At 42.2% G+C, this 24,519-nt stretch overlaps 1 protein-coding gene across 4 annotated transcripts in view; it reads right to left on the bottom strand.

Moving 5' to 3' along the window:
• Positions 1–24,519, bottom strand: part of hspg2 (heparan sulfate proteoglycan 2) — a 217,979-nt gene that overhangs the window by 65,212 nt on the left and 128,248 nt on the right. For all 4 annotated transcript variants that reach the window (XM_055891736.1, XM_055891738.1, XM_055891737.1 and 1 more), the window contains 4 exons: positions 12,191–12,261; positions 11,946–12,013; positions 11,214–11,354; positions 9,965–10,156 (listed from right to left, as the gene is read on the bottom strand). In XM_055891736.1, coding sequence (XP_055747711.1) covers positions 9,965–10,156; positions 11,214–11,354; positions 11,946–12,013; positions 12,191–12,261 — 472 coding nt within the window. The remainder of the gene's footprint in view (positions 1–9,964; positions 10,157–11,213; positions 11,355–11,945; positions 12,014–12,190; positions 12,262–24,519) is intronic.

The following is a 24,519-nucleotide window of genomic DNA, read 5'->3' as shown; positions in this document are numbered from 1 at the left end:
GATGGGTGGGGTGGTTCTGTCTGTGGCCCTGGAGTTAACAGGAGGGCAAAACCCCAGGCAGGGTGCAGGAGGGCTGGGTCTGGCTCGTACTGTTACCTTATCCCCTTTGAACTGATCTGGAAGCTGCCAGTAGAGGGTGTCATCCGGGTGCAAGCTGAAACGTTTGTAGACCAAAGCGTACTGGGGCAGAGCAGGAAGGAGAGGCATGAGCAAGCCAGAGACAGAGATCAAAAGATAAGCAAGGAGTGAGATAGAGGTATCGCAAGCATGACAGAGTAGAGTAGAGCAAACTTTTAGAGAAAGGGTTTACATTTTGGTCCTCTACTACTTAACTACTACTTGGTGACAAAGTGAGACTCACACCATGCATTGACTAGCAACTATAACAACAGATTCCTGTGTGTGTAATGGGAATATCACAGCTTGTTAAGGTGACTGTGTGACGGGTGTATTTGTTTAGACCCTTGTACATTAGAATTATAATTACAGATCCAGTACTACTCTTTAAGTGCACAATTACAGAGTATGACTTTAACAGCAATTAGTGGGTTCTCTGTGCTTTCCAGAGGAAAATGCCACCCTGGTTAGCCATGGAATATATGCACACACTGCTCTTTTCAGACCAATCTTCCCTTTCTTGTTCTTTCGAAATAGACTCTAACACTTTGCCAATACAATGGTGAACTGTACAGGATAACCCTGTGAAATATGAGTTCTTATGATTCATGAATCGATAACTTGATCAGTTGTTGATTTACCTTCCTGGCTACAGTATGTTATTGCATGGAAGGTGGCAGTTTCCTCTGTGTGTGCCAAGGGCAGGGACATGCGTTCAGTCAGACAGACAGTCAGTCTACCAGTCAGTCAGTCAGTCTGCTAGTCAGTTAGTCAGTCAATCATCACACAGTCAGTCAGTCAGCCATTCGCCTGTCCATCAGGCAGCCAGCTAGCCGACCGGCAAGCCAGTCAGTCAGTCAGTCAGTCAGTCAGTCAGGCTGTCACTGTCATGTCTACCAGGCTGGAGACCCCAGCAGGCCTGGGGCCACTGTGAGCACTAGGAGGACCCACTATGTTCTTCGTCCCACGCCGTTTAGTCTGTCAACAGGACCAGGCCCAAACAGAGAGTAAATCAGTCAGCAACGACCACAATAACACATATGGATTAACTAAATAAGTATGTTTGAGGGTTATTTTAGATGTACCTGGAGTCGAGGGGAGGGGCCGGGGGAGGCTGGCTGAGGCCTAGTAGGCCGTACCAGGGAGGAAATACCAGAGGGGGAGGAAGAGGGAGAGAAGGGTCTCATGGGGTTACGAGACCTAGCAAGATAGGAGTGGCTGGGGATCTTCCTTTCAGAGGAAGACGAGGAAGTGGAGGGAGGGAAGGGGGGAGAGACTGCCGGAGAGCCTTTGTCGCCAAAGTTGGAGATAATTTCCCAGATCTCATCATCCAGCTTCTTCACTTGTTCCTGGGGGAGAGGATGAGGGGGGGCTCAGGGGGGTTCCAAAACAAGACCTCTCATCATGCAAGGTAAGAGATACACCAAGCACTGGGATCTTGGGGTGTAGGTAAGAGACACACCAAGCACTGGGATCTTGGGGTGTAGGTAAGAGACACTAAGCACTGGTTGTCTTGGGGTGTAGGTAAGAGACACTAAGCACTGGTTGTCTTGGGGTGTAGGTAAGGAGACATGCTGTCCTGGGCTACACCGCCGTGGTGTGTACACAACTTCACTCACTGGGGCCATTCAACTTCCTAGTTTCTATAATCTTAAAACATACAAAATCCTCCACATATGTCTGCCATTTGACACAACATGGCTCTCTTCTCTTCACATTCCAGATAGTCTCACATGCTCATTCAGGTCTGTATGCAATACACACATGCCTTTTTACTACATCTTGTACATTTACTGTCAATGTGCTGCAGTTGCATTCATTCATATCAACCATGCTACCGTAAATGTTCAGTCGCATATCAAAGGATGTTGGGATTATCTTTTGGTAATGTCGTGGAAAATCCCAAAAGACAATCTATATTAGGGGAAGGAGGTCACACTGTGTGAGGAAGATGGTTGGTGTCTATTGTTGTCAGTAGATGTGCTGTATGGACGTAACAGTGTGTGGCTAGACTACAGTAGGAATACCTGGCTAGCTCTTTTGGACCGGGAGGTGCCATTACCCTTCAAAGACTTCATTAAGACCCAAATGGACACGTCCTTCCTCAGTTGCTCCTCTGTCCAGGGAGATATTCTCTAGTTTTGTGAAAAAAGCAAGGCTCCTATGATCACTTTCTACTTTCCCATGGAGGAGCCAGTGGACACTTTAGAACTAGAACTAATGGAAGGCTTATAGAATTTAACTACTGTTTATGGTCACAGTAATGAATCAAAGATGGATGTCTGCAAAGCTCCTTATGACTCATTCACAGCAGTACAGTTAAGTACTGTACATCTGAGTCATCCACTATGTGAATGGTCTATTAAACAGAGTGCCTTTTAAGTAAGCAATTTTGTGTAGCGTGGTACCTACCATATTCTATCCACATATTGACAATAATGTCTATACATCCCATCACACATACTGTAAGTTTGTTCATTTACAGTGACAAGACCAAGAATGGACCGTTTGGTGGGTCACATCCGGTGGAATATTCTAGCGGATTTGTCTGTGGGGCTTTAAAAGCAGGCGCACTGAGAATCAGACTGAGATAGTTTTGACAGGTGAACCATTGAAACGTTATTGAGATGCGTTAAACAGCCACTTTGTACACATGAAGAAGTAACTATTACAGAAGAGAGATTTATTTAATACGATTGTTTAGTTCCATTCAAGACGTATCCATCATTTGAACTATTTCAGTAGCATCTTTAGGTCATTCCAGTTTAAACTGTTTAAACTAACCTCATATCAGAATATATAGTGTGCAGAAAACCGATTGTTGACGCCCATATGCAATTATTATAAGCATTTCAGTCATGATTTTGGGATGAGATGTTCGACAAGCAGGTGTCCACATACTTTTGGTCATGTAGTGTGTGTGTGTGTATATATATACAGTACCAGTCAAAAGTTGACACACCTACTCATTTATTTTTACTACTTTCTACATTGTAGAATAATAGTGAAGACGTCAAAACTATGAAATAACACATATGGAATTACGTAGTAACCAAAAAAAGTGTTAAACAAATCAGATTCTTCAAAGTAGCCACCCTTTGCCTTGATGACAGCTTTCCACAACCTTTGCTATTCTCTCAACCAGCTTCACCTGGAATCATTTTCCAACAGTCTTGAAAGAGTTCCCACATATGCTGAGCACTTGTTGGCTGCTGTTCCTTTTTCCTGGGTTGAGGTCGGGTTATTGTGGAGGCCAGGTTATCTGATGCAGCATTCCATCACTCTCCTTCTTGGTCATATAGCCCTTACACAGCCTGGAGGTTTGTTGGGCCATTGCCCTGTTGAAAAACAAAATATAGTCCCACTAAGCGCAAACCGGATGGGATGGCGTATCTCTGCAGAATGCTGTGGTAGCCATGCTTGTTAAGAGTGCATTGAATTCTAAATATATCACCGACAGTGTCACCAGGAAAGCACCCCCACACCATCACACTTCCTCCTCCTTGATTCACGGTGGGAACCAGACATGTGGAGATAATCCGTTCACCTACTCTGCATCTCACAAAGACACGGTGGTTGGAACCAAAAATCTCAAATTGGGACAGATTGAGACCAAAGGACAGATTTCCAACAGTCTAATGTACATTGCTCATGTTTCTTGGTGTCCTTTGGTGTCTCCTTTGAACAGTTGATGTTGAGATGTTTCTTATACTTGAACTCTGTGAAACATTTATTTGGGCTGCAATTTCTGAGGCTGGTAACTCTAATGAACTTGTCCTCTGCAGCAGAGGTAACTCTGGATCTTCCTTTCCTGTGGCGGTCCTCATGAGAGCCAGTTTCATCATAGCCGTTGATGGTTTTTGCGACTGCACTTGAAGAAACTTTCAAAGTTCTTGAAATGTTCTGCATTGACTGCCCTTCATGTCTTGAAGTAATGATGGACTGTCGTTTATCTTTGCTTATTTGAGCTGTACTTGACATAATATGGACTTGGTCTTTTACCAAATAGGCCTATCTTCTTACCACCCTTACCTTTTCACAAGACAACTGATTGGCTCAAATGCATTAAGAAGGAAATAAAATTGTCAAATTAACATTTAACAAGGCACACCTGTTAAATGAAATGCATTCAGGTGTCTACCTCATGAAGGTGGTTAAGAGAATGCCAAGAGTTTGCAAAGCTGTCGTCAAGGCAAAGGGTGGCTACTTTGAATAATCTCAAATATAACGTATATTTTGTTTAACACTTTTTTGGTTACTACATGATTCCATATGTGTTATTTCATAGTTTTGATGTCTTCACTATTATTCTACAATGTAGATTATGTAAAAACCCTTGAATGAGTAGGTGTGTCCAAACTTTTGACTGGTACTGTATATAAGTATCTATATATATTTATATAAACTCAGCAAAAAAAGAAATGTCCCTTTTTCAGGACCCTATCTTTCAAAGATAATTCGTAAAAATCCAAATAACTTCACAGATCTTCACGGTAAAGGATTTAAACACTGTTACCCATGCTTGTTCAATTAACCATAAACAATTAATGAACATGCACCTGTGGAACGGTCGTTAAGACACTAACAGCTTACAGATGGTAGGCAATATTTAGGTCACAGTTATGAAAACTTAGGACAATAAAGAGGCCTTTCTACTGACTCTGAAAAACACCAAAAGAAAGATGCCCAGGGTCCCTGCTCATCTGCGAGAACGTGCTTTAGGCATACTGCAAGGAGGCATGAGGACTGCAGATGTGGCCAGGGCAATAAATTGCAATGTCTGAGACACCTAAGCGCTACAGGGAGACAGGACGAACAGCTGATTGTCCTCACAGTGGCAGACCACGTGTAACAACACCTGCACAGGATTGGTACATCCGAACATCACAACTGTGAGACAGGTACAGGCTGGCAACAACAATTGCCCGAGTTACACCAGGAACGGACAATCCCTCCATCAGTGCTAGGTCAGTCCGCAATAGGCTAAGAGAGGCTGGACTGAGGGCTTGTAGGCCTGTTGTAAGGCAGGTCCTCACCAAACATCACCAGCAACAACGTCGCCTATGGGGACAAACCCACCGTCGCTGGACCAGACAGGACTGGCAATAAGTGCTCTCACTGATGAGTCACGGTTTTGTATCACCAGGGGTGATGGTCGGATTCGCGTTTATCGTCGAAGGAATGAGCGTTACACAGAGGCCTGTACTCTCGAGCGGGATCGATTTAGAGGTGGAGAGTCCGTCATGGTCTGGGGTTAGTGTGTCACAGAATCATCGGACTGAGCTTGTTATCATTGCAGGCAATCTCAACGCTGTGCGTTACAGGGGAGACATCCTCCTCTCTCATGTGGTACTCTACCTGCAGGCTCATCCTGACATGACCCTCCACCATGACAATGCCACCAGCCATACTGCTTGTTCTGTGCATGATTTCCTGCAAGACAGGAATGTCAGTGTTCTACCATGGGCAGCGAAGAGCCCGGATCCCCCCAGAAATGTCCGGGAACTTGCAGGTGCCTTGGTGGAAGAGTGGGGTAACATCTCACAGCAAGAACTGGCAAATCTGGTGCAGTCCATGAGGAGGAGATGCACTGCAGTACTTCATGCAGCTGGTGGCCACACCAGATACTGACTGTTACTTTAGATTTTGCCCCCCCCCCCCCCCCCCCGCCCTTTGTTCAGGGACACATAATTCCATTTCTGTTAGTCACATGTCTGTGGAACTTGTTCAGTCTATGTCTCAGTTGTTGAATCTTGTTATATTAATACAAATATTTACATGTTAGGTTATCTGAAAAGAAACGCTGTTGACAGTTAGAGGACGTTTATTTTTTGGCTGAGTTTATATATACAGTTGAAGTCGGAAATTTACATACACTTAGGTTGGAATCATTAAAACGCGTTTTTAAACCACTCCACAAATTTCTTGTTAACAAACTATAGTTCTGGCAAGTCAGTTAGGACATCTACTTTGTGAATGACACAAGTAATTTTTCCAACAATTGTTTAAAGACAGATTATTTAACTTATCACAATTCCAGTGGGTCAGAAGTTTACATACACGAAGTTGACTGTGCCTTTAAACAGCTTGGAAAATTCCAGAAAATGATGTCATGGCTTTAAAAGCTTCTGATATTGGAGGTGTACCTGTGGATATATTTCAAGGCCTACCTTCAAACTCAGTGCCTCTTTGTTTGACATCATGGGAAAATCAAAATAAATTAGCCAAGACGTCAGAAAAACAATTGTAGACCTCCACAAGTCTTGTTCATTCTTGGGAGCAATTTTCAAACGCCTGAAGGTACCACGTTCATCTGTACAAACAATATTACACAAGTATAAACACCATGGGACCACGCAGCTGTCATACAGCTCAGGAAAGAGACGTGTTCTGTCTCCTAGAGATGAACGTACTTTGGTGCGAAAAGTGCAAATCAATCCCAGAACAACAGCAAAGGACCCTGTGAAGATGCTGGAGGAAACAGGTACAAAAGTATCTATATCCACAGTAAAACGAGTCATATATCGACAAAACCTGAAAGGCTGCTCAGCAAGGAAGAAGCCACTGCTCCAAACCACCACAAAAAAAGCCAGACTACGGTTTGCAACTGCACATGGGGACAAAGATTGTACTTTTTGGAGAAATGTCCTCTGGTCTGATGATACAAAAATACAACTGTTTGGTCATAATGACCATCGTTATGTTTGGAGGAAAAAGGGGGAGGCTTGCAAGCCGAAGAACACCATCCCAACCGTGAAGCACAGGGGTGGCAGCATCATGATGTGAGGGTGCCTTGCTGCAGGAGGGACTGGTGCACTTCACAAAATAGATGGCATCAACATTATGTGGATATATTGAAGCAACATCTCAAGACATCAGTCAGGAAATTAAAGCTTGGTCGCAAATGGGTCTTCCAAATGGACAATGACCCCAAGCACACTTCCAAAATTGTGGCAAAATGGCTTAAGGACAACAAAGTCAAGGTATTGGAGTGGCCATCACAAAGCCCTGACCTCAATCCTATAGAAAATGTGTGGGCAGAACTGAAAAAGTGTGTGCGAGCAAGGAGGCCTACAAACTTCACTCAGTTACACCAGCTCTGTCAGGAGGAACGGGCCAAAATTCACCCAACTTATTGTGGGAAGCTTGTGGAAGGCTACCCGAAACGTTTGACCCAAATTAAACCATTTAAAGGAGAGTATGTAAACTTCTGACCCACTGGGAATGTGATGAAAGAAATAAAAGCTGAAATACATAATTCTCTCCACTATTATTCTGACATTTCAAATCCTTAAAATAAAGTGGTGATCCTAATTGACCTAAGACAGGGAATTTTTACTAGGATTAAATGTCAGGAATTGTAAAAACTGAGTTTAAATGTATTTGGCTAAGGTGTATGTAAACTTCCGACTTCAGCTGTATATATATACAATGCCTTCGGAAAGTATTCAGACCCATTGACTTTTTCCACATTTTGTTAGGTTACAGCCGTATTATTATTTTTAAATCCCCTCATCAATCTACACACAATATCCCATAATCACAACGCAAAAACAGGTTTTTAGACATTTTTGCAAATTTCTTTATATATTTTGTTTAAAAATCCATTATCAACATAGGTATTCAGACCTTTTGCAATGAGATTTGAAATTGAGCTCAGGTGCATCCTGCTTCCATTGATAATCCTTGAGATGTTACTACAACTTGATTGGAGTCCACATGTGGTAAATTCAATTGATTGGACATGATTTGGAAAGGCACATACCTGTCTATATAAGGTCCCACAGTTGACAGTGCATGTCAGAGCAAAGACCAAGCCATGAGGTTTAAGGACTTGTCCGTAGAGGTCCGAGACAAGATTGTGTCGAGGCACAGATCTGGGGAAGGGTACCAAAACATTTCTGCAGCATTGAAGGTCCCCAAGAACACAGTGGCCTCCATCATTCTTAAATGAAAGAAATTTGGAACCACCAGGACTCTTCCTAGAGCTGGCCGCACAGCCAAACTGAGCAATCGAGGGAGAAGGGCCTTGGTAAGGGAGGTGACCAAGAACCTGATGGTCACACTGACAGAGCTCTAGAGTTCCTCTGTGGAGAACATTCCAGAAGGACAACCATCTCTGCAGCACCCCACCAATCAGACCTTTATGGTAGAGTGGCCAGATGGAAGCCACTCCTCAGTAAAAGGCAAATGACAGCCCGCTTGGAGTTTGAGAAACAAGATTCTCTGGTCTAATAAAACCAAGATTGAACTCTTTGGCCTGAATGCCAAGCTTCACGTCTGGAGGAAACCTAGCACCATCCCTACGGTGAAGCATGGTAGTGGCAGCATCATGCTGTGGGGATGTTTTCAGCGGCAGGGACTGGGAAACTAGTCAGGATCAAGGCAAAGTTGAACGTAGCAAAGTACAGAGAGATCCTTGATGAAAACATGCTCCAGAGCAGTCAGGACCTTAGCCTGGGGCGAAGGTTCACCTTCCAACAGGACAACGACCCTAAGCATAAAGCCAAAACAATGCAGGAGTGTCTTCGGGACAAGACTCTGAATGTCCTTCAGTGGCCCAGCCAGAGCCCGGACTTGAACCCGATCAAACATCTCTGGAGAGACCTGAAAATAGCTGTGCAGCAACGCTCCCCATCCAACCTGACAGAGCTTGAGAGGATCTGCAGACAAGAATGGGAGAATCTCCTCAAATTGAGTCAGATTTTAGAAAAAGTCTGTAACCTAACAAAATTTGGAAAAAGTCATATGGTCTGAATACTTTCCGAAGGCACTGTATATACATACATACATACATACATACTCCGTCCTAATATTTCTATATTCCATTTTTTTACTTTTATATTTGTGTGTATTGTTGTGTATTGTTAGATATTACTGCACTGTTGGAGCTAGGAACACAAGCATTTCGCTACACCCGCAATAACATCTGCTAAACATGTGTATGCAACCAATAAAATGTGATTTGATCTTAAGCTAAAATATTACTAATATTGTGTGAAAATAGAGCAAGTACGGGATGTTGATTGCTGCTACAATTGTGCTAAAACTAGGAAAAAATTGATGCGATTGGAAAACTATGCAGGCAATCCATGCATCTCAAACACAGTTGTGTTATGGTTTATGTATGAAACATTTACCAAAATACTGGACACCAATCAGTACGATGAATTGCCAAATCACACCAATCCTTTGTTTGAATTACACACTGACATTTTTGTCATCAATTGTTCACAATAAGTCTGATACTGTATGCACAATCATCACCACACGACAAGCACCACTCTGGTTTACCTGATGTGCTCGTCTCATACGAGCAAAGAAAGCTTCCTTCTATAGAGTGGGCAGGCAAACCAAGAAATAAAGAAGCAATTAACGTTGCTGCTTAACGAGCCATAATCTCATCAATACCAATGAAAATGTAATCATGTGATGGTCTCTAAAAGTAGATACATCAACAGACAAAGTACTGTCTACTATCTCAGAGACTGCTAAGGCTAACGCCTTCTGACGAGGTTCTAACCCTAGTAATAAATGGTGAATTCATGGAGTATACAACCAAACTCTGTCTCCACACTATGAGGACATTGGCACTCACTCTCAGTGTTCTCTGCTATAACTCATTTAGCAAACCCATTTCACAGCAAGAGAAGATCAGCTCTGACTCAGAAAGTCAGGCTACTTAATTAAGCAGAAATTGAAAAAGAACATTGAGCAGGAATGTAGAAGTTTTCAGCACGAGTAGAAGCCGCTTTCCATCATAGAGCGCACCGGGAAGCTGGGATTGAGCTGAGGTCTACAGGAGTATGGAACATCTCTGCTGGCCAGATCATCATCTGTGACTCACCTTGTCCCCCTGGTAGACCCCAGGCAGCTGCCAGTAGTGGGGCTCCTGGCCTAGGTAGTCAAAGTTGCTATAGGAGAGCTGTGTGCCATCGGTGGACACTTCCACAGTGAAGCCGGTGGAGATACGGTTGGTGCGCTGCCGGTTGACCAAAGCAAAGCCCTGGAAGTTTCCAGGGACAAAGACAGATGACACCTGCAGGACACACAGGAAGGAATGATCAACCAGTCTCACTCAGAGAGACAGGAAAAGCTTCAGAAATTTGAATCAGTTTAGTTCAATTCAGTAGATCGTTATTGGCAATTAGAGTGCTGTAATTATCTGTTTGTGTGTTGAATTGCCAATTCTTGAATTGGTCATTGTCACGTCAAAGTCAAACAAATCTGTGACCAGGGACAGCCTACATTCAAAGTGCTCTGTTTAATTTAACCTTTATTTAAAATAAATAAATTAGGCCCTAATCTATGGATTTTACATGATTGGGAATACAGATATTGATCTGTTGGTCACAGATACCTAAACAATATGGACCTCACAATAGTTCTCGGGATCTTGTCACGGGATTTCTGTGCATTCAAATTGCCATAGATAAAATGCAATTGTGTTTGTTGTCCGTAGCTTATACCTGCCCATACCATAACCCCACCACCATGGGGCACTCTGTTCACAACGTTGACATCAGCAAACCGCTTGCCCCCATGCGATGCCATACACGTGGCCTGCGGTTGTGAGGCCGGTTGGACGTAATGCCAAATTCTCTAAAATGACGTTGGAGGCCGCTTATGGTACATAAATTAACATTCAATTCTCTGGCAACCGCTCTGGTGGACATTCCTACAGTCAGCATGCCAATTGCACGCTCCCTCAAAACTTGAGACATCTGTGGAATTGTGTTGTGTGACCAAACTGCACATTTTAGAGTGGGCTTTTAATGTCTCCAGCACAAGGGTCACCTGTGAAATGATCATGCTATTTAGTCAGCTTCTTGATATGCCACACCTGTCATGTGGATGGATTATCTTGGCAAAGGAGAAAGGCTCACTAACAGGGATGTAAACAAATTTTATCACAACATTTGAGAGAAATAAGCTTTTTGTGCGTATGGATAATTTCAGCTCATGAAACATGGGACCAACACTTTATGTTGCGTATATATTTTTGTTGCGTGTATATACAAATAAATTACACAAAAAATACTTTACTCATATATTTTATTAAGGAAGTAGTTTCCTAGTTCTTGTTGCCTGGGTACCTGGTCTCTGTAGTGGGAGGAGCTGGAGCACTGCTGTGTGACACCCATGCAGAAGCAGGACAGGCAGCCATCTTTGTTGTCTGTGCTGATGTGAAAGGTTCCCTGCTTACAGTTGGAGCAGGCAGGGCCCTCAATGTTCATCTGGAACACAATGATATATAGTGTGAGAGGGGAACTAACCATAGAAATAGAACATTGACCTGAATGGTAATGCCATTCTAGTTATTCTATTTCTATGGGACAAACTATCTCACGGAGGTAACCCTCAGAAGTGGATAAGGATATTTAGATTTAGATTTAAAGAGTTTAATAGTCCCATGTACAGGGTTGCAGATGTAATTACAGGGTACAGTGAAATTATTGCGCTCTGAGCTCCAACAAAGCAGGACAAAGTGAAAAAAAACTTTACAAATATAATACAAATAGATAATAATAAAACAGAAATAATAATATATACACATTAACAACCGTGGCAATGATAAATATCCATTGGGGTGGGGGCAGGGTAAATGTCCGTAGAGGGTGGGGAGAGGGGGGGGGGGGGGCAGCAGAGCAGGTAGCTGACTAGTGGTGGCTATTCAGCAGCCTGAGTCTGGGGGTAGAAGCTATTAGCCAGACTTACAGGTTTTGCTATGATGCTCCTATACTGCCGGCGTCTGAGTGATGGGTTTGGGGATGTCAATGAGGATGGTAGTTATTATGAAGTACTTACAGAAGCCTTGGTTTTCTTACCTTGCAGCGACACACACCATTTCCATTGCATCCTTCACTTCCTCTCTGGTCACAGTTATAGCAGTTACCTGTAAACATGACACAGCAGAGGTTTTCACTCTGTGTGCCTTCATTCGATCAAATACAATCATTTTAATTGTGTACACGTCTGCAGCTGCAGCCTGTTAGCACTGTGTAATAACAATCTTAACTGCCCCTGAGGGGATAAATAAAGCTATATTGAATTGAATAATCCATACACATACCATTCAGGTCATTGTTGCCAACACTACACCTCTGGCCGAGCTGGGGGTTGCCTGTGTACCTAGCAGCACATCTGAAACGGAGAACGGCGAACACTTATACTTTAAAACAAACATTTCCAGTCAAAAAGGATACCTTTTTTTAAACCAAAGGAAGGAACAATGGGGACAGGAAACTGTGCGTAGCTGTGTGAGGAGATAGATACGTGATGAGACTTGTTCTCACAGCACGCTCTTGGCCCAGAGTAGACACATTTCTGTGAAAAGACTATGGATACAAGCTATACAATAGAGTTGTCACATTATTAGCCAACATCCAGAATTTATTCATTGTGGATGTCCGTTGGAGACACACTATTCATTTCCCAAGTCCTCTGCATGTAAATAATCTGCATTGTTTTACCAAACAGACTCAGACTCACAAATAAGACATGCTTAATTACAGCTTTGTTCCACCACTTCCCAGATGCAAAAAGAGGATACAAAATATGTATTGCCAATGTTGGCGATAGACACAGCCAATGCTACAACTCTCAACATGTGTCAAATGTTGAAACCATCGGCTGCTGATTGGCTGAACTACCGGTAGTTTCTTTGAGAAGTTATATAAAGCGATCTGTGCATTTGAACAACAGCGTAAATACACTTTTGCTTTAAAAAAAACGAATGACCACTGCCGCACATGCTGCAACTGTTTTGAACAGATTAGATGGTACTTTTTAGAACGAGCAGCTAGCTCACGAACGAATGCACCAGTGAGAATACAACAAGCGTGCAGATACAATAAGTGAAAACACATTATCGAACTGGGGAGATCCAGCTAAAATAATGTCACAAAGCATGATGCGCTAGCCCATTAACTTTCATTCTGAAATAACCTCGTATTTCCGAGTTAATCAGATAATAGTTTAGAAAGAATTGAAATTGGCGTGGGAGCTAGCTAACTAGCTAGCAAGCCACCAGCTAGCTATAGGGAGCTAGCTGCTTATCAAAAGCAGATAACTGGTTAATTTGACAAAAAGAAAAACTATTTCTCAATGTTTCTCAAAATTAATGTAACTAGCTAATTAGTTGATCATGCTTTGTGATACATCCGGTTTTATGCTGTTTTAGTCACATAACATGTTGCCCTGTCACCTACAGTAGAACCTGATGAACACCGTGGGTGGAAATGATAAAATTGGCAAGTCACAGTCATGCTTTTTTGTCCTTCCAAAGGTTCTAGCTTGTGTATCCCTCTGTCCTTTGACTTTTGTTGGATGTAAATACTCAAATGGCTACCAAGACTGTTTGCAGTGCCACCCCTCACCCCCTCTTTACACCACTGCTACTCTCTGTTGTCATCTATGCATAGTCACTTTATTAACTCTACCTACATGTACGTACTACCTCAACTAACTGGTGCCCCCGCACATTGACTCTGTATCGGTACCCCCCTGTATATAGTCTCGCTATTGTTTTTTCACTGCTGCTTTTTAATTACTTGTTATTTTTATCTCTTATTCTTATCTGTATTTTTTTTAAACTGCATTGTTGGTTAGGGGCTTGTATGTAAGCATTTCACTGTAAGGTTGAATTCGGTACCTGTTGTATTCGGCGCATGTGACTAATAAAATTTTATTTGATTTTGATTTGAAATGTCCAGTTTATCAGATCCCAGACTCCCATGACTCTTATGATTATTTATTTACAAGTTCAATTAGTTTTTTGATTTAGCACCATCTGTACCTGACAGAGCAGATTTGTCTCACGCATGGCAAAAAGCCATCTGGCGTAAGAGACTCATTGGGATGGAGACTAGAGCAGACCCAGAAGTTCTGACTGAGCTCTCATTTGAGCGTGCCAGGACAGTCCATTTACTTAGTGCTGTTATATGCTATGAAATCTTGCGATTTCGTTGAGGGCAGTTCTCTGTCATCGCAAATAACTGGGAAAGCAATCCAAGCAATGCTCGCATGGCCTATGCGCCTGCGGAGCTGCCGTTACCGTCAACATTACTCGCCAACGTGCAATCATTGGACAATAAACTAGACGAGATACGATCACGAATATCCTACGAACGGGACATCAAAAACTGTAATATCCTATGCTTCACGGAATCGTGGCTGAATGACGACATGGATATCCAGCTAGTGGGATACAAGCTGCACCGGCAGGATAGAACAGCACACTCCGGTAAGACGAGGGGGGGGGGCGGTCTGTGCATATTTGTAAACAACAGCTGGTGCAGGAAATCTAAGGAAGTCTCTAGATTTTGCTCGCCTGAAGTAGAGTATATTGTGATAAATTGCAGGCCACACAACTTACCTAGAGACTTCTCAGCTATACTTTTCATGGCTGTTTATTTACCACCACAGACAGATGCTGGCACTAAGACCGCACTCAGTCAGCTGTATAAGGAAATAAGCAAACAGGAAACCACTCACCCAGAGGAGGCGCTCCTAGTGGCCGGAGACTTTAATGCAGGGAAACTTAAATCAGTTCTACCAAATTAAACTGCCAGCTACTCATCCCCAGAAGATAAGATATGCATATTATTAGTATATTTGGATAGGAAAAACTCTGAAGTTTCTAAAACTGTTTGAATCATGTCTGTGAGTATAACATAACTTATTTAGCAGGCGAAACCCCGAGGACAAACCATTCAGATGTTGTTTTTTTTAGGTCACTCTCTTTTCAATGAGTTTTCATTGGGAAACCAGATTTCTAAGGGACCTTCTTGCAGTTCCTACTGCTTCCACTGGATGTCAACAGTCTTTAGAAATTGGTTGAGGTTATTCCTTTGTGTAATGAAGAAGTACGGCCATCTTGAAGGAGGGTCACTCGAAATGTCCTGTTTGTTAGAAGCGCATGATCAGAAAGCTAGCTACAGTTGGTTTTAATCCTGTATTGAACATAGATCATCCCGTCTTCAATTTGATCGATTATTTACGTTAAAAAATACCTAAAGTTGTATTACAAAAGTAGTTTGAAATTTTTTGGCAAAGTTTACAGGTAACCTTTGAGATATTTTGTAGTCAAGTTTCACAATTTGGAACCGGTGTTTTTCTGGATCAAATGTGCCAATTAAATGGACATTTTGGATATATATCGACAGAATTAATCTAACAAAAGGACCATTTGTGATGTTTAGGGGACATATTGGAGTGCCAACAACAGAAGCTCGTCAAAGGTAAGGCATGAATTATATTTTTATTTCTGCGTTTTGTGTCGCGCCTGCAGGGTTGAAATATGCTTCTCTCTCTTTGTTTACAATGGTGCTATCCTCAGATAATAGCATCGTTTGCTTTCGCCAAAAAGCCTATTTGAATTCTGACATGTTGGCTGGATTCACAACCAGTGTAGCTTTAATTTGGTATCTTTCATGTGTGATTAAATGAAAGTCTTATTTTTATAGTAATTTTTATAGTAATTCATTTGAATTTAGCGTTTTGCATTTTCTCTGTCTTTTTGCCAAGTGAGACAGTAGCGTCCCGCCTAAACTCAGATTTTTGGATATAAATATGAACTTTACCGAACAAAACATACATGTATTGTGTAACATGAAGTCCTATGAGTGCCATCTGATGAAGATCATCAAAGGTTAGTGATAAATTTTATTTACATTACATTTACATTTAAGTCATTTAGCAGACACTCTTATCCAGAGCGACTTACAAATTGGATCTCTATTTCCGCTTTTTGGTACTCCTCTCTTTGACTGGAAAAATGGCTGTCTTTTTCTGTGACTTGGCTCTAACCTAACATAATCGTTTGGTGTGCTTTCGTCGTAAAACCTTTTTGAAATCGAACACTTTGGCTGTATTTACAACAAGTGTATCTTTAAAATGGTGTAAAATACTTGTATGTTTGAGGAATTTAAATTATGGGATTTCTGTCGTTTTGAATTTGGCTCCCTGCAGTTTCACTGGCTGTTGACGAGGTGGGACGCTACCGTCCCACATACCATAGTGAGGTTAAATGTGCAACCAGAGGGAAAAAAATTCTAGATCACCTGTACTCCACACACAGACGCGTACAAAGCTCTCCATTTGGTAAATCCACCACAACTCTATCCTCCTGATTCCTGCTTACAAGCAAAAATTAAAGCAGGAAGCACCAGTGACTCGGTCTATAAAAAAATGGTCAGATGAAGCAGATGCTAAACTACAGGACTGCTTTGCTATCACAGACTGGAACATGTTTTGGGATTCTTCCGATGACATTGAGGAATACACCACATCAGTCACTGGCTTTATCAATAAGTGCATTGAGGACGTTGTCCCCACAGTGACTGTACGTACATACCCCAACCAGAAGCCATGGATTACAGGCAACATTCGCAAGGGTAGAGCTGCCGCTTTCAAGGTGCGGGACTCTAACCCGGAAGCTTACAAGAAATCCCGCTATGCCCTGCGACGAACCATGAAACAGGCAAAGCGTCAATATAGGGCTAAGATTGAATCATACTACACCGGCTCCGACGCTCGTCGGATGTGGCAGGGCTTGCAAACTATTACAGACTACAAAGGGAAGCACAGCCGCGAGCTGCCCAGTGACACGAGCCTACCAGATGAACTAAATCACTTCTATGCTCGCTTCGAGGCAAGCAAAACTGAGGCATGCATGAGAGCATCAGCTGTTCCGGACGACTGTGTGATCACGCTTGCCGATGTGAGTAAGACCTTTAAACAGGTCAACATACACAAGGCTGCGTGGCCAGACGGATTACCAGGACGTGTGCTCCGGGCATGTGCTGACCAACTGGCAGATGTCTTCACTGACATTTTCAACATGTCCCTGATTGAGTCTGTAATACCAACATGCTTCAAGCAGACCACCATAGTCCCTGTGCCCAAGAACACAAAGGCGACCTGCCTAAATGACTACAGACCCGTAGCACTCACGTCCGTAGCCATGAAGTGCTTTGAAAGGCTGGTCATGGCTCACATCAACACCATTATCCCAGAAACCCTAGACCCACTCCAATTTGCATACCGCCCCAACAGATCCACAGATGATGTAATATCTATTGCACTCAACACTGCCCTTTCCCACCTGGACAAAAGGAACACCTATGTGAGAATGCTGTTCATTGACTACAGCTCAGCGTTCAACACCATAGTACCCGCAAAGCTCATCGCCAAGCTAAGGAACCTGGGACTAAACACCTCCCTCTGCAACTGGATCCTGGACTTCCTGACAGGCCGCCCCCAGGTGGTGAGGGTAGGTAGCAACACATCTGCCACGCTGATCCTCAACACTGGAGCTCCCCAAGGGTGCGTGCTCAGTCCCCTCCTGTACTCCCTGTTCACAGACGACTGCATGGCCAGGCACGACTCCAACACCATCATTAAGTTTGCTGACGACACAACAGTGGTAGGACTGATCACCGACAACGATGAGACAGCCTATAGGGAGAAGGTCAGAGACCTGGCCAGGTGGTGCCAGATTAACAACCTATCCCTCAACATAACCAAGACTAAGGTGATGATTGTGGACTACAGGAAAAGGAGCACCGAGCACGTCCCCATTCTCATCGACGGGGCTGTAGTAGAGCAGGTTGAGAGGTTCAAATTTCTTGGTGTCCATATCAACAACAAACTAGATTGGTCCAAACACACCGAAGACAGTTGTGAAGAGGGCATGACAAAGCCTATTCCCCCTCAGGAAACTAAAAAGATTTGGCATGGGTCCTGAGATCCTCAAAAGGTTCTACAGCTGCAACATTGAGAGCATCCTGACCGGTTGCATCACTGCCTGGTACGGCAATTGCTCGGCTTCCGACCGCAAGGCACTTCAGAGGGTAGTACGTACGGCCCAGTACATCACTGGGGAAAAGCTGCCTGCCATCCAGGACCTCTACACCAGGCGGTGTCAGAGGAAGGCCCTAAAAATTGTCAAAGACCCCAGCCACCCCAGTCATAGACTTTTCTCTCTACTACCGCATGGCAAGCGGTACCGGAGTGCCAAGTCTAGGACAAAAAAGCTTCTCAACAGTTTTTACCCCCAAGCCATTAGACTCCTGAACAGGTAACCAAATGGTTACCCGGACTATTTGCATTGTGTGCCCCCCCCGAACCCCTGTTTTAAGCTGCTGCTACTCTCTGTTTGTCTTATATGCATAGTCACTTGAACTCTACATTCATGTACATACTACCTCAATTGGCCCGACCAACCAGTGCTCCCACACATTGGCTAACCGGGCTATCTGCATTGTGTCCCACCACCTGCCAACCCCTCTTTTTACACTTCTTCTACTCTCTGTTCATCATATATGCAAAGTCACTTTAACGATACCTACATGTACATACTACCTCAATAAGCCTGACTAACAGGTGTCTGTAAATAATTTCTTTTTACTGTTGTTTTATTTCTTTACTTACCTACACACACACATACCTTTTTTTTCCGCACCATTGGTTAGAGCCTGTAAGTAAGCATTTCACCTGTTGTATTCGGCGCACGTGGCAAATAAACTTTGATTTGATTTGATTTGAGCTGCTGGCAGTCACTGAGAGGCAGAGTAGTCACTGAACTACTTGTTTTGAACAATATTTTTGAAACAGCTTAATTTACACATGTAAACACGTTGCTCAATGTAGTTTTTCTATTCCATTTGTGACGGTGGGTGCAATTGTAACCTATGCCATCTACCTGAAATATGCACTTTTTTCTAACAAAACCTATCCCATACCATAAATATGTTATCAGACTGTCATCTGATGAGTTTTTTTGTTGGTTAGGGGCTATAAATATCTTAGTTTAGCCGAATTGGTGATGGCTACTGGTGTTGGTGGACAAATAAAAGATGGTGGATTATGCTAATGTGTTTTTAGGTAATAGATGTACATCTTTACATATTGTGTCTTCCCTGTAAAACATTTTAAAAATCGGACATGTTGACTGGATTCACAAGATCTGTGTCTTTCATTAGCTGTATTGGACTTTAATGTGTGAAAGTTAAATATTTTAAAAAAATATTTTTTTTGAATTTCGCGGCACTGGTTTTTCAGTGGGGGGGGGGGGGGGGGGGGGGGTGTGCCGCTAGCGGCACGCTGATCCTAGACAGGTTAAGACAATTTTATGAGCATTTAAAACATAATCCATGAATTACATAATATGCTGTATATATTCTTTAAATAAAAATATATACAGTACCAGTCAAAAGTTTGGACACACCTACTCATTCAAGGGTTTTTCTTTATTTTACTATTTTCTACATTGTAGAATAATAGTGAAGACATCAAAACTATGAAATACCACACATGGAATCATGTAGTAACACAAAATAATTCTGTCCTTTGATCTGATGAGTCCAAATTTTAGATTTTTGGTTCCAATCGCTGTGTCTTTGTGAGACACAGAGTAGGTGAACGGATGATCTCCACATGTGTAGTTCCCACCGTGAAGCATGGAGGTGTGATGGTGTGGGGGTGCTTTGCTGGTGACACTGTTGGTTATTTATTTAGAATTCAAGGCACACTTAACCAGCATTGCTATCACAGCATTCTGCAGCGATATGCCATTCCATCTGGTTTGCATTTAGTGGGACTATCATTTGTTTTTCAACAGGACAATGACCCAACACACCTCCAGGCTGTGTAAGGGCTATTTGACCAAGAAGGAGAGTGATGGAATGCTGCATCAGATGACCTGGCCTCCACAATCATCCGACCTGAACCCAATTGAGATGGTTTGGGATGCATTGGACTGCAGAGTGAAGGAAAAGCAGCCAATAAGTGCTCAGCATATGTGGGAACTCTTTCAAGACTGTTGGAAAAGCATTCCAGGTGAAGTTGGTTGAGAGAATGCCAAGAGTGTGCAAAGCTGTCATCAAGGCAAAGGGTGTCTACTTTGAAGAATCTAAAATCTAAAATATATTTTGATTTGTTTAACACTTTTTTGGTTACTACATGATTCCATATGTTATTTCATAGTTTGATGTCTTGACTATTATTCTACAATGTAGAAAATAGTAAAAATGAAGAAAACCCCTTGAATGAGTAGGTGTGTCCAAACCTTTGATTGGTACTGTATATATTTTGGTTTTACCAATCACAAGCGGGGTACCGCCCCTAACGCCCTATTGGGCGGGCCGCCACTGTGATGAACCGAGGAACCCATTTGCACAAGTTTGCATTAAAAGTTACATTTCCATCTTAAAAGAACGTGTCACCAAAGTAAACCTTGACACAGAGAGCAGAGCAGAGAAAATCAACAGGAGAAGTAAGAGGAACAAAATGAAAGTCGAACTGCAGAAAGAGGCATCATATCTCATCATGATATGACATTGAGAAGCTGAGAAGAATTATGCCCAATGCCAAGCAAGCCCATTGCCTAAGCAAGCCTTCCACCAAAGCTCTGTCCAGCTGACAGGATACCCTGGAGGAGAGCTACCCTAGCTTCCCCAGTTCTTACCTCGTCACTGGAAACTCCACAGTTGAAGGCCAACCAACGCACAGCTTTAACGGGACTTAAATGCTATAAACTCGCTTTGGAAAAACCTGTCCAGTCTATCTTTACAGTAAGAAGCTAAACATTTTTGGGAAACTATCTGACCAATGCATGATGAAGGCAAATCTGGATATTGTTGATGTAATGTTGGTATTTGTGTTGTGCACAGTAAAGTTATAGTACATTGAAGACACACATTTTTAAAAAAGTGTTCATTTTAAGTACAATCACAAGGCACCAAGGGCATAATTAATGTCATAAAGTACATATCTCACATACATGGACACATTTGCATACACAATCATATCTTTACACATCCAATAAAAATAGAAGATGGAATTGAAACAGATTTACACCTGAACATAGGAACGGCCTATACCTTGAGCAAACTCACTTCAAATACTTCACTGCAGCTGAGTACAGTGCTGTGTAGTATGCATATACATATTTACAATTTGTCTGTTTAATCGAGGTTATTTCTACAATTGGGATAGTCTGCTCTGAAATGTAATACTCTCTAAATACTGTATGTATACTGAGCATTCATAAAGTATTCAAACCCCTTGACTTTTCCACATTTTGTTACGTTACAGCTTTATTCTAAATGGATAACAAACAAAATAATCCCTCAATCTGCACACAATACCCCATAATTACAAAGAAGAAACAGGTTTTTAGAAATGTTAGCAAATGTATTAAACATAAAAAACTGAAATATTACATTTACATAAGTATTCAGACACTTTACTCAGTACTTTGTTGAAGCACCTTGGGCAGCGATTACAGCCTTGAGTCTTTTTGGGTATGACGCTACAAGCTTGGCACACCAGTATTTGGGGAGATTCTCCCATTCTTCTCTGCAGATCCTCTCAAGCTCTGTCAGGTTGGCTGGGGAAGGTCAGTGCACAGGTATTTTCAGTCTCTCCAGAAATGTTCGATTGGGTTCAAGTCCGGGCTCTGGCTGGGCCGCTCAAGGACATTCAGAGACTTGTCCCGAAGCCACTCCTGCATTGTCTTGGCTGTGTGCTTAGGGTCGCTGTTCTATTGGAAGGTCACCCCAGTCTGAGATCCTGAGTGCTCTGGAGCAGATTTTCATCAAGGATCTCTCTGTACTTTGCTCTACCATGAAGGCCTAATTGGTGGAGTATTGCAGAGATGGTTGTTTTTCTGGAAGGTTCTCCATTCTCCACAGAGGAACTCTGGGTTCTTGGTTACCTCCCTGAACCAAGGCCCTTCTCCCCCGATTGCTCAGTTTGGCCGGGCAGCCAGCTCTAGGAAGAGTCTCAGTGGTTCCAAACTTCTTCCCTTTAAGAATTGTGGAGGCCACTGTGTCCTTGGGGACCTACAATGCTGCTGGTACCCTTCCTCAGATCTGTGCCTCAACACAATCGTGTCTCTGAACTCTACAGACAATTCCTTCAACCTCATGGCTTGATTTTTGCTCTGACATGCACTGTCAACTGTGAGACCTTAAATAGACAGGTGTGAGCCTTTCCAAATCATGTCGAATCAATAGAATTTACCACGTGGACTCTAATCAAGTTGTAGCAACATCTCAAGGATGATCAATGCAAACAGGATGCACCTGAGCTCAATTTCAAGTCTGATAGCAAAGGCTCTGAATACTTATGTAAATAAGGTATTTCTGTTTGTCATTTTTAATAAATTTGCAAACATTTAATAAAACCTGTTTTCGCTTTGTCATCATGGGGTATTGTGTGTAGACTTATGAGGGAAAATGAATTGAATCCATTTTAGAATAAGGTTGTAACGTTACATAATTTGGAAAAAGTAAATGGGTCTAAATACTTTCCGAATGCACTGTAAGTCTTGAGGTAGTCTGACCCACTGGGCTCAAAGAAAAATAGCGCCAAACAATATTTCAACAACTTTTGTATAATATAAAACTTTGAATATGGTGACTGCAGTGTTCCCCCTACATTTATGCCATCGCTGCAAAAAATATGTGATTACATTTTTTAATATGAAAAGTTGTTAGCTCAATGAATGGAATGCTATGGGAACAGCTAGCATTTCATTGTGCTAATGCTATTAGCAATGCACCCCCCACTCCCCGTTACCCTTGCAACCACTGTTCAAAAGAATACTAGGGGAAACACTGAACTGTATATTTTTTCATGACAGGATTAGGCTATTGTGCAACTGATCTAATAGTCACAAAATACAGCTTTAAAACACAGGAACAATGTTGCCTCTACATGAAGAAGTTCATTTCCACTTACACAGTCCTTTATCAAAAACATACATTTTTCATTTTTCATAGATAACAAATATATAATAAAAGCATAAATATCAGGACCACAGGTCATTTTAGATAAATGTTGAAATTAGTTCAAGTTTTTTAAATATACAGTGCTTTGCAAAAGTATTCACTCCCTTGGCATTTTTCCTATTTTGTTGTATTACAACCTCCAATTTAAATGGATTTGTATTTGGATTTCACGTAACGAACATATACAAAATAGTCCAAATTTGTCACGTTCTGACCTTAGTTTCTTTTTTATGTCTTTGTGTTAGGTTGGTCAGGGCGTGAGTTGGGGTGGGCAGTCTATGTTCTTTTTTCTAGGTTGTTTGTTTTCTATGTGTTTGGCCTGGTGTGGTTCCCAATCAGAGGCAGCTGTTTATCGTTGTCTCTGATTGGGAGCCATATTTAGGTAGCCTGTTTTCCATTGTGTGTTGTGGGTGGTTATTTTCCATTTCAGCGTTTGCACCATACGGGACTGTTTCGGTTGTTTGTTTGTGTTTTTGTTATTTTGTTCTGTGTTCATTTTGATTTATTAAAAATCTAATTATGGACACTTACCACGCTGCACATTGGTCCGATCCTTGCTACTCCGCCTCAGACGAACAGGAAATCCGTTACAAAATTGGTGAAGCGAAATGAAAAAAATTACTTGTTTAAAAAAATTAAACAAAAGAAAAACGGAAAGGTGGTGCATACATATGTATTTTTTTTGCTATGAATCCCCTAAATAAGATCTGGTGCAACCAATTACATTCAGAAGTCACATAATTAGTTAAATAAAGTCCACCTGTGTGCAATCTAAGTGTCACATGATCTGTCACATGATCTCAGTATATATACACCTGTTCTGAAAGGCCCCAGAGTCTGCTAAACCACTAAGCAAGGGGCACCACCATGCAAGCAGCACCATGAAGACCAAGGAGCTCTCCAAACAGGTCAGGGACAAAGTTGTGGAGAAGTTCAGATCAGGGTTGGGTTATAAAAAAATATCAGAAACTTTGAACATCCCATGGAGCATCATTAAATCCATTACGAAAAAATTGAAAGAATATGGCATCACAACAAACCTGCCAAGAGAGGGCCGCCCACCAAAACTCACGGACCAGGCAAAGAGGGCATTAATCAGAGGCAACAAAGAGAGCAAGGATAACCCTGAAGGAGCTGCAATGCTGTGGGGATGTTTTTCATCAGCAAGGACTGGGAAACTGGTCAGAATTTAAGGAATGGATGGTGCTAAATACAGGGAAATTCTTGAGGTAAACCTGTTTCAGTCTTCTAGAGATTTGAGACTGGGATGGAAGTTCACCTTCCAGCAGGACAATGACCCTAAGCATACAGCTTAAACAACACTCAAGTGGTTTAAGGGGAAACATTTAAATGTCTTGAAATGGCCTAGTTAAAGCCCAGACCTCAATCTAATTGAGAATCTGTGGTATGACTTAAAGACTGCTGTAAACCAGCGGAACCCATCCAACTTGAAGGAGCTGGAGCAGTTTTGCCTTGAAGAATGGGCAAAAATCCCAGTGGCTAGATGTGCCAAGTTTATAGAGACATACCCCAAGATACTTGCAGCTGTAATTTCTGCAAAAGGTGGCTCTACAAAGTATTGACTTCAGGGGGGTTATGCATA

The sequence above is a fragment of the Salvelinus fontinalis genome, chromosome 31, assembly GCF_029448725.1.
Source record: "Salvelinus fontinalis isolate EN_2023a chromosome 31, ASM2944872v1, whole genome shotgun sequence".
Classification (NCBI taxonomy): domain Eukaryota; kingdom Metazoa; phylum Chordata; class Actinopteri; order Salmoniformes; family Salmonidae; genus Salvelinus; species Salvelinus fontinalis.
Note: the sequence above shows the minus strand (reverse complement) of the source record. Positions and strands in the feature narration are given on the sequence as shown.